General features: G+C 51.8%; 6 protein-coding genes across 6 annotated transcripts; 1 reads left to right on the plus strand and 5 right to left on the minus strand.

Annotated features, from left to right (window-relative positions):
• Positions 1–49: 49 nt before the first annotated feature.
• On the minus strand, positions 50–575 carry FIBRA_06968 (uncharacterized protein; the record flags this gene model as incomplete). Its single annotated transcript, XM_012328670.1, has 3 exons — positions 50–72; positions 142–213; positions 269–575. 3 exons carry the CDS (start codon positions 573–575, stop codon positions 50–52), a joined length of 402 nt encoding a protein of 133 aa, XP_012184060.1.
• A 1,000-nt stretch (positions 576–1,575) lies between these two features.
• Positions 1,576–4,907, minus strand: FIBRA_06969 (uncharacterized protein; the record flags this gene model as incomplete). Its single annotated transcript, XM_012328671.1, has 12 exons — positions 1,576–1,797; positions 1,845–1,966; positions 2,020–2,073; positions 2,124–2,353; positions 2,404–2,516; positions 2,587–3,044; positions 3,104–3,164; positions 3,225–3,461; positions 3,519–3,605; positions 3,658–3,846; positions 3,902–4,089; positions 4,364–4,907. 12 exons carry the CDS (start codon positions 4,905–4,907, stop codon positions 1,576–1,578), a joined length of 2,505 nt encoding a protein of 834 aa, XP_012184061.1.
• A 1,210-nt stretch (positions 4,908–6,117) lies between these two features.
• Positions 6,118–7,732, minus strand: FIBRA_06970 (uncharacterized protein; the record flags this gene model as incomplete). Its single annotated transcript, XM_012328672.1, has 4 exons — positions 6,118–6,380; positions 6,431–7,073; positions 7,122–7,342; positions 7,477–7,732. 4 exons carry the CDS (start codon positions 7,730–7,732, stop codon positions 6,118–6,120), a joined length of 1,383 nt encoding a protein of 460 aa, XP_012184062.1.
• A 569-nt stretch (positions 7,733–8,301) lies between these two features.
• Positions 8,302–10,277, plus strand: FIBRA_06971 (uncharacterized protein; the record flags this gene model as incomplete). Its single annotated transcript, XM_012328673.1, has 6 exons — positions 8,302–8,582; positions 9,047–9,312; positions 9,371–9,690; positions 9,768–9,823; positions 9,881–10,008; positions 10,072–10,277. 6 exons carry the CDS (start codon positions 8,302–8,304, stop codon positions 10,275–10,277), a joined length of 1,257 nt encoding a protein of 418 aa, XP_012184063.1.
• Positions 10,278–11,736: 1,459 nt separating this feature from the next.
• On the minus strand, positions 11,737–12,440 carry FIBRA_06972 (uncharacterized protein; the record flags this gene model as incomplete). The annotated part of the gene is made up of 3 exons (XM_012328674.1): positions 11,737–11,982; positions 12,052–12,121; positions 12,181–12,440. 3 exons carry the CDS (start codon positions 12,438–12,440, stop codon positions 11,737–11,739), a joined length of 576 nt encoding a protein of 191 aa, XP_012184064.1.
• A 1,096-nt stretch (positions 12,441–13,536) lies between these two features.
• FIBRA_06973 (uncharacterized protein) lies at positions 13,537–15,937 on the minus strand (the record flags this gene model as incomplete). The annotated part of the gene is made up of 12 exons (XM_012328675.1): positions 13,537–13,616; positions 13,676–13,777; positions 13,833–14,137; positions 14,193–14,521; positions 14,572–14,696; positions 14,746–14,821; positions 14,877–14,970; positions 15,020–15,077; positions 15,130–15,198; positions 15,256–15,359; positions 15,408–15,506; positions 15,579–15,937. 12 exons carry the CDS (start codon positions 15,935–15,937, stop codon positions 13,537–13,539), a joined length of 1,800 nt encoding a protein of 599 aa, XP_012184065.1.
• Between the last annotated feature and the right edge of the window lie 610 nt (positions 15,938–16,547).

Raw genomic sequence — 16,547 nt, forward strand, 5'->3', positions numbered from 1 at the left:
TGCGGCCCTCACGGCTAACAAAGCAAGTCAGCTCATTTTCTAAGGCATTTTAAACCCGGGACTGACCGCGTTCTAAAAATTGACGGTTTAGAACACGGTGAGTATAACCTCTTATCGGGTTAATAGTACGGTCTAGCTTACTCTGAGATTCTACGAGGAGTTCATTTACGTTTGTTGCCACGGGCTCTTTGCTCTCGGGACGTCGAAGTATCTCTGCATATATATAGTTACCGCACACGTGAAATGACCAAGAGAACGAGTTACATACTGAGACGGAGTACCGTAGAAAAATCTTGTGACTTCAATGCATTGGCCAATATCTCCCTCAAATCTGAGTGTTGGCACAGTTGTTCGCACACCCCCAGAACTTGAAACCGCGGGTCGAGTTTGGTACTGTAGGACGCAAGAGTAGTCAACAAGTATGCGGCCGCGGTCGGGTGCGTGGAAACAGCTAATGCGTTGTGCAGCGAGAGTAAAGGAATAAGCTTGGGATCTATCGCGGCAAGGCCCCGATTCTCGGTAACGGACAAGTCCTGCACCAGAGACAGATCCAACAATCCACCGGGAGGATCCATTGTGGCTGTTTTTCAGTGTGAATTTAGACGATAGTGGGAAGAGACTTGGATGATTTGTCGAGTTGTAGGCGGAGGTAACTTCAGTTCTATATGCCACTCTGGGGTGTATACCACACTACCGTCGAATCGTGGTGCGTTTACTGCCGCGGCCACTTAATGAACCATCACTGCCATTGGTGATCTCAGTTTGCTTGCCACCCCGTTTTTCTCTCTGACTACTGTCCAGCAACAAATTCTCCCAAGTGTCTTTTTTGGGGTACTAGCAACAATTGACTTAAGAAGGTGGTTTCTGCTGCCTTGGTTCAACTATAGATCTGTTGATAAGGAAGGGCTTCAAAATGTCTCATGATATTGATACAACAGCCCCGGAATGGAGATACACTGCACAGATATCTTTAAGTGGGTTTCGTTGGATGGGAGATGCTCACCGGTCGACTGCAATTATCCAGCGCCAGGAACAGCTACATATAAATTACTTCAGTCCGCTCATCGATCATCACTCGGCCGGGGCTATAAGCAGCTTCCGCCGTATACCATGAGGATCCAAAGGCCGCCAGTAAGTACGTTCTAAACGACCAATATCTCCGCATCTGCTGGCCAACCTATGACCTAATCGGCGCGGTCCCCACTGCAAAGGTGGGCCGGGCAGATACGGAATAGCAGACTTATACTTGTGGCGATCCTGCATTAGTTCAGCTGTCGACAAAAAAAAAGTGGTTCGGAGACATATCCATGGGCCATTGTGAGTCCTTTGCGTGTTCGATTTACGCCACGCATCGCCACTGCTTCTTGCGCACCATGAATTATCAATGCTCGGCTTACATTTTGGACGTTGTCATCCTGGCGGATTGTGCCGTAGCCCGACGAGCTCAATCTCAGTCGCAATGATCTACTGTGCCTTGCTGGATAAATCCGACTGAATCTCCCTGTCTAGAAATAGTTCATATGCTCCTCGGTCCATGAAGTCACCCGGAATATTTTCGTACACGATCGTGAAAAATCAGTCAGCCTCTCCTTCATCCTCATCCTCCTCGTCGCCCTCGTCCTCTGAGACTTCCAGACCTGCCTCTCGCATTCGCTCCTTGTCTTTCCGCCGTTTACTATTAAGTTCGTCCAGTAACACAAGTAGATCCTCTTGTTCCTGTTGTACTTCTTTCCGCCTCTCTTCTGAGTTCTGTAACTCTGCAGAAAGTGATGAAATCTCCGCTTGCAATGCATCTCGCTGCGACCATTATTAAGTATAATGATATCTGCGTGAAAATAACAAACCTCGTCGGGAACCTGTGAAGCTTTGAGTGACTCTAGCTGGCTACGCAACGAGTCAATTTCAGCTGCCTGTTTCCGTATCACATCCTTTAGCGATGAGACAAGCATAGCCATTTCGCCTTGTCCTGAACTCAACTCATCAATACTTTTGAGAGTGGCAAAAATGCAATACTAGTACCTGGCGATGACGACATCGTATTTGGATCGGCCGCAATTCCCTTCTGGACTGTGTCTGAATACCAATCTGTGAATATTGCGTTCGAGGGGAGCTATAGATCTCACAATAGTTGAGTTTCCAGAAGTCGACGAACGCCCAGTCAAACCAGATTTCGCCCTCTTCGACATCGGGCTTTGCCCCCGGTGCAGCTTGAAGATGTGTTGGTGCACTTGGCACTGCCAGTACAAGTGTATCCGGACCGATGGCTTTGAACCGATCATCGTCTCGGAGGTGCATGATACGACCCACGAGCATATCTATACCAAGCCGAGTCAAGATGGGGTATATGGTTGACCTTGAGAAAATGTCATCAAGGCGCACTCATATACACGAGAACGACTGTACCTTGTGATCTCTCCGGGTTCCCTGTTGAATTCGTAGCACACACCCAGTAGGAACACACACAATCCAGGTATCACCACATCGTTCTCCGCCATTTGATTAATCGGTTCAACTAGCTGGATTGGCAAAAGTGGCTAAGCGTCAGTATATCACACTCAGCCTTGCCGCACCATACAGGGCACACACCACTCCTAGTGCTCCGGCCTCCAAAAACTCGCGCACGGCGGCTGGATCTTCCCATAACCACTGCACAAGCAATGTAAGATAGCCAACTAAGAGGCGATCCCATTCTCGCGCTTCGCGGTCGGATGTGTCTGCGCGGCCGCGCGCGAGGAACGCTAACGAGAGGTGTTCGCTCAGTGTCTGAAGCACACTCTGCGGCTCTTCCGCTTCCGCGTCCTCTTCTGGTGGTGTAGGGGCAGACCCACCATCCGCAGGCACGAAGAAACGATTTTGCGCAGCAGACGACGAAATAGAGAGAGGAATGATTGATCGTGCAAGCTTCTTCGCATGTGGAGATGCTCGAAGGAGGTGTGCAAACAAGAGTGAGGCGAAGTGTGTGGATGTGACAGAACTGACACTCAAAGGCGTTATGTGGGGAGCAATGAGAGCATCTAGGAGAGGTGTCACAGGTGTAGCGGAGTCTATATAGAAGAAAGATGAACAATCGACCAAGAGCCCAGTTCAGTTCAAAAAAGCATACCCGCAGGAGCTACCATCGCCTGAACGATGGCTTCTGCGATCTCTTCCTTTTGTACGAAGTTCTACACCAGTGTGAGACGATCGTCGCTCTCAGATAGTGACGAGCTGTGGGAGAGACTCACTTGGAACACTGCGAGGGCAGCCGCTCTAAGCTCCATACCATCCTTTGTACGACGTTCCCCGCCCAGCGCGCCATTGTACTCGCCATGTAAAATTAACTCAACAAGCGCATCAAGTGCGGAGGAGGGTTCTAAACGGTCCCACTCCTCTCCATTCGTGTCGGGCACGGGTACATATGGAGTAACTGACAGCTGCGCCAAAGGGAAACCGGAGAGATTGTCGGGCAGAAGTCGCAATGCCTATGAGCAATGACTGGTCACAAGGAGCACAAGCAAATTTGCTTCGATCGTACGAACCTGCGTTTTCACCACAGTGGGCACGTTGGAGGCCAACCCAAGTTCAATCAGACATCGATTAAATGCGAACGCTAGTGGATCTTGAAGCTGCATATGCCCATGTTAGTACGTCACAGGGAAGCATGAACAATAAGCATACATTTCCCCCACTGCTCTTAGCGAGCAGCCCGATGACACCGACAACGAGTGCTGTGTTTGTGCGTTTCTGTACATCATCCCAGAGTTGAAGGGCAAAGTTTTGCGGTGGGGACGCATCTAGTGGGAGTGCCGGCGGATAGCCCAGAACAGACAGTAGCAGCTGCGGAAGAGGAGTACCGCGGAGGTAGCTCTGAAGGCAGTCCGAATTGATTAGTATTTCACATAGGCCCATCAGTGGACACTACCTGGTTGGATTGATTAAATCTTAGCAGCCCGTCGATACATTTCAACGCGTCCTGGACCACGACACCTCCGTCGACGCCATTCTCGGTGGCCATAATATTGAAAAGCCGCTCGAATGCGCCCTCAAAAGCTAGTATCTTCTGGATTTCGGGACTTTGCAAAATGAGCGACTGCACAACAAAAATAGCTTCTGTAAGAGAGGAATAGTTAGTTCGTGTCTAACGTTGATAGGTGGCGCGACTATCTGTTATGGCAAGGATAAAATGCATGTCATTGATCGAGACTCCACGCATTCATACAATATATTTGCGCAGCACACAACCAGATAGCCCGCAATATGAATAAACAGTTGACAATCTGCAGAGCGAGTGTCTCATCATAATCCAGTATCATCATATTCTATAAAGCAGGCATGACAAACAAATGGGGGATAGATCACGAAGAGAGCCAAGGAAAACACACACCGTGTCGAATAATCTCTCTCTTCTCCTCCAGAATGGAAACGAAGCTCGTAGGCCCAACAGGCGCCTTCAAGAAATATCCCTGCACGACCTGGCGCCGATTCTGTAGAAGGGTAGCTAAGAACTGGAGGACAGATAGGCGAAGATAAAACGAGGTGTCGGCGAGCAGGGCGAACAACTTGTGTGCAACCTTTTCATTCTTTAGTACTTGGTCCGTATGCTTGAAGCCGACGTCGCGCGCATGTGTGCTGGCACCATCGTCCGCCTCGCAGAGCAGATTGAGGGTCTCAAGGACGGCCTTTCCGATGTCCGCGTCGATTTCAGCATCGTTCTGGAGCACGTCGATCAAGCCAGGAAGAGCTCGCTCGCCAACGTCTGTCCTGTGATCGCGCGAGAGTCCCTTCAGCGAGAGTACAGCTGCGCGGCGGTCCGCCAGGAGAGTAGAGGGGGAAAGACGGTCTGCAAGACGCGTGATTGTCTCCGCAGGGGATTGGATGGCACCTGTGGGCCCGCGAAGGGCGATGTATGTCTGAGAGAGGAACTCCATCCCGGCAAGCTACTCGAACTCAAGAGTCCCAGCGCGAGACGTCGAATGTCTCACTATCCAGGAACCCTTCGAAAGGGCGAGTCGCGGACTAGCCCAGAAGTAAAGTCGCCAACCAAGTATAGATCTAGTGCTGGTGTAGAGTGAAGCGGCATAGACCTTAGGTCAGGCAACTGTTACAAATATATGTTACCTAGTAAGTACATATCCGAAACGCAGCAAGGTTACTGATCTGTTATAAGTTTGAAAGATAAGTTACAGTCACTATTACTTGAGTCGATATCATGGTCTCAGGCTGCTGACGTTCTGCCAGTGAGCTACGGGAACTCTTCAGCCCTCCTCTGATCTCCTCAATATGCGAAGCAGGTCAACAAGAGGAGAAATACATTAAATAGCTGAGAGATGTTTTGAAAGTGCTCGACTGGTGATAGAACACAGCTTAACTCGTGGAACGGATTACTCATCGTTTCTGGTGGCTTTGCTCAACCACTGAAGACCACAGTGTCGAATTAATCTTCGCTATTTCACTTGGGCCCACCTCGCAAGTTGCGAGATGTTACACAACTGTAGCATCATCACTCGCATGAGTATGGTCATGACGTGGAAACCAACTGCTTCTAAACTTGTGCAACGCAGAAAAACCTATTATGTGGGAGCAAAATCTACACAGTACGCAACTGGGAGGAAACCTTACGGACAGCTCTCCATCAATGAGGGTGTCACCAGAGAAGCCGAGAATCGACACACCTACAATATCCACATTACTCGCAGGCGGGCCAGACGGAGATACTGTGACACGAAAGGCCGACTTGTCTCCATCGTCGAATTCGTTCTCATCATTCCGAAAATCTGGAGTACACAAGTCGGGAGGTTGGACCGGAACTATGATTTATATCAATTCTGCGGGGTTAACGACGGTCTACTGCGTTCATTAGAAAAGCTCACCGTTCCATACAGCGCGACAGTGCAGGGGAAGAAAAAGCTTGGTCGCCGTCATGTGCAAGCCGCCCATACAAGAAAGTGCGTTCTGGTCATTGAGATGTGGAATATAGGATGCAGAAATATAAGGAAAGGATATATGGGAAGGTAATGAGGCATGATCTCTTATCATTCCTAGGCTTGCTCTTCGAGCCCTAGTCTCGTTTTCCAAATCTCTCAGACGTTGCGCGGCATCTAGCATCAATAAGTAGACGCCAGAGGTCTGTGAATGGTGTTATAAGTCACAGAATGATCCCAGCAGATATGAGGAGAATTGGCACACAGAAACGATGCAGATACGATTATCCTCGACACCGAGGCTCACAGGACAATGTCCATATCGCGGCACTGGTAACACCTTGACATCGATTTTGATTTGCAGAACTGCGTCCTGTAGCGAGACCTGTCCGCACGCAACACGCATAAAGTTTTGCAACAGTAAAAGCCTATTGTCGCTAAGCAATATGAGAAGATCGGGGTTCGTTCCGGAAAAGCGTGCTGTAAGAAATTGAGTCACTAAAAATGACGAGATGAGAGTGCGTACATACCGTCTATGAAAGCTGGCCAGCTAGTAGCATGTCTCGAGGCGGCAGAAGAGATGGACACTGGGAGTTGCAACGGCATAATAAAGCTCTCTTTTGTCTTTCCACTGCGGTCCAGTTGCGTCGTGACTGAGACTTTTGAGTACTCGGTCATATAGGACCCCAACCCGAGGATCATTGCACCTGTTTCACGATCAAAAATACGCAGCGCGAGGTGCCCACACACAAGCAGATACCGCGTGGACGTGTCTACACTTCGCAAAGGGCCCAGCTGAGGGCTGACTCCATGAAACTGTTGCAGATCAGGAAAAACCTGCACACGCCTTCCAGATGACACATCATAGAAGTATGCTTTTAAAGAAGATGCTGCAGTAAACGTCGGATATAAGAAACGGTGTATACTCGTCGGTTCAGGTACACTCAATAGGGCCCATGGCGCAAAATGGCCTCGCTTGGTGCTGCGATGGCGTTCTTCTGCATATCGAAAGGCGAGAAACTGCGCCTCATCTGGTGGTGAATCAACGGATGTGTTTTGAGGAGTGAGTTCTGACTTCAGACGCCATACTTCCCACAATAGTCGATCCCCAAACCGACCGATGATGAGGAATCCGTGGCTGTAGTACACGTAGGAGATATTAGAGACGTGAGGCTATGACTTCACGATCAGATTATGTCTTCCGGTATACGAACCACCTACAGAAGGTAGAGTCCAGAGCTCTTCCTCCGTCTTGATATCTGTCACTCTCAGACAGCTATTCTGATACGCTCTTGAGGCGTTTCCCGCATGTACAGTAATGAGAAGACCATGCTTCTCATCAGAGAGAATATTAGATACATCCCTATTTTGCTTGAAAAATATGGTAGTCTTCACTCTTCCTGACCCAGTCCAATTCTTGTCTAGCTGGAACCACTGTTGACCTACATCATAGAATCAATAATAATGAAAATCCGTTTATAACAGCAATAAAACAGTATGCATGGGCATTCTGTACTGTAATGACTGTACTCCACGCGCACATGAACTGCAAACGAATGGAAAGAGATTTACTCACAGAGCAGCTTCCAGCTGGCTGTTTCATCCAAGCAGAGTCCTGGTCTTCCCTCTACCACGTCTGAAAGCTTCTCATGAATTGAAGGGGCGTACTGATGAAGGAGGGCAGCATGGTGATAGACGGTACCCTCGTTGTCTGTAATCAGATCGTCGAAGACCCGCGAGACAAGCCGGAGAGCGCGTATGTCTGGTAAGTACAGAAACTTGATAATGGAAAGTGCAACATCGACAGGCAACAGTTGTAAATGAGCAGACATATGTGGTATAGTGATACAAATGTTTAATGTTCGAAGTTCTGCGCCGCTAAGTTACAATGTGCTTCCATTCCTACTACAAATAGAGCAAAAGTTCCCAAAACGGCCAGTCGAAGATAGCGACACTACAGGCACGAGACCAGCCGAATTAATAATTACATCGCAAATAGAGGGTTTTTTATTGCGACTAATGTAGCCAAATAAGCTGCCATCAAATATTCTTTACCAGATTGTATACATATAATTAGATGATTCAAATTTACAATATGCTTCCAAATATTTATGGCCAGTTGACTTGGTTGTATTGGTAACAATATAAAACCCAATCTGTTTCAAATATGAGGGAAACGCAAGACCCATGTCTCCGGTGCGAGTGACGTCTTGAAACTTGTTTCTAAGTCCTGGCTGTCAGGCATCCTCGCGCTATTCCCTCTCCTCCTCTCAGGGCTCTTGAACCACTAGTGGGCAACAAGTCGACGAATCAACGTCGAAATTAGGAGCTCTAGTCTTCAAGCTTCAAGCTCAAGTTCCCTACCCGAAGCACGTACTGTCAAAGTCAAGTGGCCATTCAAATGTCCGACATTCTTGTCTTGGGCGCAACAGGGTATACTGGTCGCCTCATAGCAAGATATCTTGCCCACCACCCCCAGCGTTCCACGTTCTCGCTCGCTCTCGGTGCACGCTCCGAGGCGAAGCTCGAAGCTCTCAAACGCGACCTTACGCTTGACGACAGCGTCGCCCTCATTCAGGTGGACGTGTCTAATCGGCTGGAGGTTGAGCAGGCTATACGCAATGCCAAAGTTGTCGTCAGCGCCGTGGGCCCATACTGGACGTGGGGTGTTAACGTCGTTCGGTGCGTCTCTATGTCTTCCCTCCTCTCTTCGTCCTTTTCCCCGTCTTGCCCGTCCTCTTCCCCGTCTTGCCTGTCCTCTTCACCATCTTCTTTCCCGTCCTCTTCCCCATCACCTTTTTCGTCCTCTTCCTCATCCGCCTCTCTCTCCCTCTCCCTCTTTCTTCTCCATTTGCTGCGCAAAATACGTATGTGCGAGGTTCTGACGCTGCACTTCACACCCACAGGGCATGTGCGCAATTCGGGAAGCACTATGTGGACATTACCGGGGAGACACCGTGGATACGTAGAATGATCTTTCAGTAAGTCCAGTCACTGCATCTTGCATGTATCGATGTCTCTGTACTGCTTTCTCCTGCGTCCCAAGGACTTCCCTATAGTCCAAGGAGAGCAAATGCTCGGCCGGTTGATTCGTCTGTGGCTCGCAACTTCGATGTCATGCAGACACAGCTGACTCCGTGATACAGCTATGACTACCTGGCGGCCAAGACAGGCGCAATCCTCGTACCGTCTTGCGGCTTCGACTCCGTCCCGGCAGACCTGCTCGTGATGCTGAACAACCGCACGCTCAAGGCGGCCGCAGGCGCACAGGTGGCGCTCGCACGCTCGCTATCCGTGTATCGCATCGCGGGGGCCGTGTCGGGCGGGACGTTCTCGACCGCGCTCACGCTGCTGAGTGAGGTGTCCGCGCACGAGCTGCGGGAGGCGTGGGACGACTACGGGCTCAGCACCGGTGCGTGATCTGTGTCGGCTCCACCATCTGACTTTTGCATTGACGACGACGTCGACAGGCATATGCGGCGCGCCGAGCCCCTCGCCTCCGCTGTGCTACACCATCCCGTTCGCGCAGCCGGGCGCGTACGCGCTTGCGTGGCCGATGATGCACACGAACCGCGCAATCGTCCAGCGCACATGGGGCCTGCGTGCGCTCGCAGCGCAGGGCGCGCGTGGTAGTGCAGAGACGGCAGACGAGGCGGCGCAGGGAGCGTATGGTCCGCGGTTCACGTACGAGGAGTGTCTCGAGCTCCCGTGGCCGCGCGGGTGGCTGCCGGTCGCGGTGCTGAATGTCGCGTACTACTTTACGATGGCGGTGCTGGCCGCGTTCCCACCGGTGAGTGTTGGGTGCATCTGTTCCCGCGCGGTGCTCTGACCTCTTGCTCTTGCTCTCGCGTCCGCGCGTGGCGGCAGGCACGATGGCTGTTGAGGCAACTCGCGCCCGCTCCGGGGCAGGGCCCGGCGGAAGCGTGCGTACTGGTCTCTGTTGGACTGTGTGCTGCTCACTGACGTGTGCACGTGCGCAGGTCACTTGAACGGGGATTCATGGAGGTAACGAACTACGCTTCGGCGGATACGACCGCCGGTGCGCGGCCGGTGCACGTCAGGACGACGTTGCGCGGGCGCGGAGACCCCGGGTACGCACTTGCGTCTGGTGCGTTTTTTTGCGCTTGATTGCCCCCTTGCGTGTCTGACGGGCTGTGGGCGGCGGGTGCAGTTATGGTCGCGGAGGCGGCGCTAGGCCTGCTGCTCGAGAGGGACGCGCTGCCGGCGATTGCGCGCGGCGGGGGGCTGTTCACGCCGGCGACGGCGCTCGGAGAGGTGCTCGTACGGCGGATGGAGCGATCGGGGCGATTCGAATTTGTAAGCGAGGTCGTGGGCGGGGCGGGCGCAGGCGCAGGCGAGGACGTCAAAACGCGGTGAGGCCGCAATCGGGCCTGGGGCCATTTACCACGAACGCTGCGTCGTCGTGAGGCTGACACGTCGCTGCTCATCAACACGCGGTGTCAGACTGCTGCTTATTCGTTATCTATCGTGCTGTATCTTCCATTATCGGGAACCATGGTCGCATTTTTGCGCTTGTGAGAGTCGTTCTTGCTGATGATTCTATTATCCGTAGAGTGCTTGCTTGCACACGGGGATTGGATGATATGCACTGGGGCCATAGATAACCGCTTGGGGCTTAATCCCATGGCCGCCACCACGACCTATCAACCTTACCTCTGAAGATGAATAATCCGGCTCGATTGGCCTAGAGTCTTGACTGTGTAATAGTGGACATATTGTCCGAATTTCAAACATCACTAAGTATGCCTCCTTCCGCTCTTTTAGTAGTACGTACAATGTTTATTGAAACCCACGCATCTGCATGTTCTCGCATGGTGCTACGGGTCAAACCTCATTGCAAACACAAAGGGTAACTTCTCTGTTCTACCTGGGTACCAAACCCAGATCTCTTATAACACATGCGCGATGAGCTTCACAAATCGCTTGCCCCTAAATATGGATGTGACTCACTCAACCTTCGATGTGCTTCTCTGCCCGGACATATCTCTAGCAGACGATACAGACGTTGTCTTCACCTTCGCCACTTCATTGATGGCATACCCCCCGGCTGCTACTGACGGTCTTGTTGCCAGTGAATGCGTGGGTGGGACTGGGAGATCACAGAGGTGTGTGCAACGGACCTTCGAACGCCATGTTCTATGTTGCATATGCAACGTTTTTTATGAAGACTGAAAACCACCTGCGTATGTTGTTCAGTACCTATGGGCTGTGAGGCCGGAACTGAATCCACCAGTTGTCAGGAAGGTTATTGAGTTGCATGAGACCAAGACACTCATCACTACATATGACATATTCATTCTCCGGGGATAGACGTCTTGTTGTGTATGAATCTATGTTTGGACTTTGAGACTTGTGTTTGTACAAGTATACGGATTTGGTATCATTGTGATGGCAGACTCACATATAAGCACAGTGGTCACATCCCCAGACGTGTCAAAGACATGAGCACAGCTGTGAACTTGTGTAAGGACACTTCGGCAGCTTGCGGTGTCATGACATTGAGCGCGACCCAATCGTTGTCACTTCAAGTGCATGAATCTCCTTGCACAGCAGCATGCTGAAATTGAAGGACTCGGGCACTAAGAACTCACTGAGAGAGATCACACTTCGTTTGAATAATCATTTTAAGATACATATGTAGGTAGAGTCATTCTTGCGGTCCAGAATAGAATCTACAGAGTACACATACTTGATATGCATATAAGAGCTCTGGCTATTGACTAGATGAAACAGATCCACATTCACATATCGAAGATTTATCCCTGAGGTGTGTTACACAACAGATGGGGGCTCGTGCCGCTATGACCGACGTGATCTAAAAGCTCGCGGCCGCGGTGTTTGCCATTACAATGCTGCCTTGGCCTCGCCTGCGACGCCGTCGGGCTGCCTCCTGACGCTGTCGGTGTGTGTGCTCCGCGACAATGAATGAGAGCACTATGAGGTCGACGAACGCCAATCCGGGACTCTCAATCACGAGCGTCATATCTCGCTTCACGCCCCAAAAGGATCCACACTTTGTACGGTGAGAGCGGGCGATGGTCGTGCCGTATGTATCCAGGAGCTGACAAGCAGGCCACAAAGACGTCAGCTGCAGCCGGTGAGTCGCAGTGATTGAGCACAGGCGGCGTACAACGAGACTCTGGCTGGAGCAACTCTTCCACTTATATTTCGCGCCGTCCGGAAGTGTGAATTTGCGTATCCTATCCATGATAGACACAATATCAGAATGGTGCATCCATGCATGCGACGGAGAGCGTACGTTCTCCCAAACGCTCCGCCCTTCTCTATTACCTCGTCCAAAAGACGCGTCCGGCCGTCCATGGTGATTTCGTCCGGAGAGAACGAGTTCCATTCGATCTTTGCGATAACAGACGGAGGGGAGATCGCCGAGAACGTCGTAGTCCGCTTGGTGAACAAGCTGGTGGAGCAAACTGCATAGTGCGGGCTGGGGTCGCCCTGGCTACTGTGGGCGAGGATGACATAATTTAGAGGAGACTCGAAGGAAAATGTGAGGGCCATCACGAAGGGACCGCTGGGTGACGAGCAAGGAGGGCCACATGTTGATACGAGGCGTTCTTAAGCCCTCTGACCGGATCTGTTCCAATATGTCATGCAGACAGTATGGTACCTGATCAGATGCACTGCGCTGAGCCTTGAGTAACAGTACGGGTGACCCAGATTCGACTCATCCTGTGCCAATAGACCGAGCTGGACGCCGTAGAATGCCCATAACCTGCGCGAGATATGTTTGAGATGACTTTAGAGTCACAGTTATGGTGGTCTCGTGCACAGACGTGTCTGGGTACCACGTCTGGGCACGAGACCAAGTTGTGGATGTCCACAAGAGAGTGTTTGCCCACTGCACGACAGAATTGACCGTTTGCTTTGCCACCGTAAGTGGCATATTTTGCCGTCCCACCACTCCTCGCCGGGTCTAGGCTGTTCCGCAATCCACAGCGGTTCTGCATTCAAGTTCATATGCGCATGCCATCGCATGCAATACGGCCTCGATTGTTCTTGACTCGAGCCTGATGGCTGCGCACGAGCCCTACCGGTACGTGTGGGTGCACAGTGACAGCTCCTCTGAGGATTTTGACGCTATGGTCCCAGTGCCCTAGGCTAGTGAGCAGTGCGCATCATATGCGTGGCGGCGCAGCATCAGTCATGGGGACGCTGCGATGCTGGGAGACACAGAATTCGCTACAAGTATACCGCTGCGGCCTAGTACTTGGCGCTAGTGTTGGCTGCCCTGATGTTGCTTGCATTTTTTTGAGCGCCCAAATTGCCCGAGTACATCGAAATACCAACCGCGGTGTCGTCATTGAACGTTCAAGACGTGGACATCGCGGGTCGAGAGGAGTTGGAAGCTCTACGCACGGTGCGGGGGAGTACCGTAGCGCGTGCCGCGGCTGGGAACGAGAGGGATACTACTAAGTAGGACTGCAGGACGGTGTCATCACCTTGCCACCGGGAGACATTTGCTCACAGACTTCTCCCTTTGTGCTCGTGGCACAGATCGCTATCTATATTTCCTGAACGTACGGATACAGAGCTTGGCAACGAGAAGGTATGCAGAGCCACTTTTTGTTCCCAAAAGACACCCGTTCCATACTCCCTAAAGAGCACCTTCATCCACGTTCAGAATAAGCGTCGAAAAGAACCTGGCCATCTCGACGAGGCTATCGGCCTTGCACGCTATATAACAGGCCAAACAGCGTCAGCAATCAGGAGCAGCACATCCGTATCCAACCCACCTTCGTTCACCGTGTGCGCCTTGTCCGAGCCCGATCCGGGGCCGGTCACGTAATGCGTATAGCGGAATATATGCGGTGTGAGCGACCAATAGAATTGCGTATCTGGATGATGGCTGATAAGTTGCAGCTGTATAGCGTCGAGCTGCGTCGCACCTACCAGTGTTGCCAGCTCCAAGGCTAGGGATCACTACAATGCTGTCTTCAGAGCCGGACAGGAATCGATGCGATTCATATGTCGCCTTTATCGATCCTGACAGTAGCTTGAACGCCATAGAGTCCTCGCCAGTAGGAGTGATGGGTGCCGGCTCAAGTGCAGAGTCCCAGGCGTCGCTAAGCGTCAGAGTCCCGGATGCAGGCACCTCACTTGTGAGGCTGGATCCGAACGATGTGAATGAAAGATTGAACGCTGCAGCCAAAGGTCTTAGGATGGCAGTGCTATGCTCCTGCACTGCGGCTACGGAACTGCGGGATACCAGGGATGAGTACGTATCAGAATATGCAATGGCAATGCAGCTACCTGTCAGTGGCAATGCGATGATTGATGATAGCCATCGCATTTTCTGGGAGTGCGTTCGACTTGACGCCACCACCGACCATATCGACTGCCTGGGTCGTGGAGACCAGTGCCTTGAAAACGGGGTCCTGGAAGAGCTGCTTCTCTGCAAGGGCCAATGCTTCGTCTGACGTGGCAGACTTCTTGATCACCTCCCGGAGGGACGAAGAAAGACCTGGAGCGTGGGCTGCAAGGCACTGCGCGTGCTGGTACATGGGTGATGCGCGAGAAAGCCGTACTTTGGGTGGGTGGTTCTCATATTGCACAAGGAGCTGCGCGAGCATGCCAATTGTCTAGCACAGGCTATCAGCCTGCCGTCCGTCACACAATCCGCGTGCATTACCGTGTGTGCGGGTGGTACGCTTGAGTGGCCTCCTGGTGCCGCCACATCAACACGCACGTCCAGATACCCCTTCTCTGCAACCGCAGGAAGGGCAAATACACCACCATACAGCTCCTCAATCTCGCCTGATGTGACGTTGAAAAGACGGGCGCGGAGGCTGGTGAACTCACTTACCGCCCTCGTCAACTAGCATTGCAAATGCGTCTTTTCCATACGCTGCAAGAAGATACGCCCCAATTTCATACCCTCCCTTTTGATGCCAAATTGGATGCACAATATTGCAAGAGGTGGAAGGTCACACACACCTCTTTTCCACTTGCTTCTTCGTCAAACCCGAATGCGAGGGTGATTTCGCGCCTCGGCTGAAAACCTCTCTCGAGCAATAGCTCCACAGAGGTCCTGGAAGGCCGTCACACACTTGCTATGCTATTGTGGACATGGCGCTCACAGAATACCAATCAGGCCACTCTTGTCGTCGGCACTACCCCTGCCCCATACGTAGGTTCCTAGAAAGCCGAATCAGAACATTACAGCACAAGGGCTATTGGCCACACGTACCGTCATAATACCCGGAGAAAGGCGGATGCTCCCATTGATCATAGGTCTCTGCATTCACGGGCACAACGTCTAGAAACAAGCATGGTTTGGTCCTGTGAGATGATGGAAGCAGCCTCAGTAACACACCTTGGTGTGCAGTCAAGAGAAGGGGCTTGAGAGAGACATCCGATCCCTTCCAAACGTACACCAGACCATAAGTGTTGACTTTAGTCAACTCGAGAGAGGCATGGCTGATATCGTGAATGGTATGCGATAACGGATGACAAGAGCAGACTTACACCCGGGGGAAAGCGACACGAAGGTAGTCATGAAGATCAGAAAAGACCTCCCAGCGGGTGTCCTTGCCAATGGGACCCATCTCGTCGTAGACCTCTGTCCTAACGCGAATGTCCCATTCAGAGCGCAGAGCGGAAGGTGTCGACAACGACACGCGATGCGGAGATACTCACGGAACTCGAACTGCCCCACCCAGCAAATGCGCCGCTCTGTCGACGAAGGAAGGAGACGCAAATGTGCTCGACAGCCCATCCCACAATTCCCTCTGGGCATGCGGGTACAGAGGCGGCACCTGCGAGCACAGTGGCTCGGTTACGGAGCCCGCACCACTTGCTCTTGTCGACGGAGTCGATAGCCAAGTGAGCAGGACGGCAGCAGAGACGCATGCGGCCAGTATGCTGCCAGCCTTGACGCGTCGACGAGTCTCTCCGGCAGTGCGATTCACATTCCCGTTGAGGTCACCAAGCTTTGAGGATTTGGAGGACGCCGGGGCGCTCTGGCTTGCAGCCCGAGCCCGTTGGAAGAAAGACATGACGAGGCAACGAGCACCGAGATGAGTTGCCAGCCGAGCTCAAATTTGAAATTCCTTGCCTCGGACGTGATGCACTCCGAGATGGGTTAGGATTTCGACACTAGAGATGTTCAAGGTCGAAAAAAGATGCGCAGGGCAACGTACCTCGGTTGTTTCAGGAGTATGAGAACGTGAGCTGAGTTAGAATAATAACGAAGGTTTCAGGTAGCAGATCGAATAGAACGGAAATGTCACGCGCACCTGCTTGATATAAAGACAGTCACACCTCCGCTCTCTCCTCTAGCTTGTAATACCGTGATGCCTCGACGAACCCAAAGTGAGCTGCAAGAGGCCCGACAACAATGTTTACACGAGCTTGATGTTGAGTACCGCGAGACGTTCAAGTCTGCACTCGTTGCGTGGTCCAAGCTCCTGCAGGCATACTCGGTAAGTCCTTGTTTTTTCACACGGCTAGTGGCTAAGCGATCCGATTGTGGTGTTTAGAGGATTCCGATTCTGATGACTACTGTACCGATGATGAGTCAGACTCGGACGGGACTGGCTCAAATGAGAGTACCCCAACAACATCAACTAACACAGGTCTGTACAAGGCATTTTCATTTTATATAAT

This window comes from Fibroporia radiculosa (assembly GCF_000313525.1).
Source record: "Fibroporia radiculosa TFFH 294 genomic supercontigs, scaffold9968, whole genome shotgun sequence".
In the NCBI taxonomy this organism is placed as follows: Eukaryota; Fungi; Basidiomycota; class Agaricomycetes; order Polyporales; family Fibroporiaceae; genus Fibroporia; species Fibroporia radiculosa.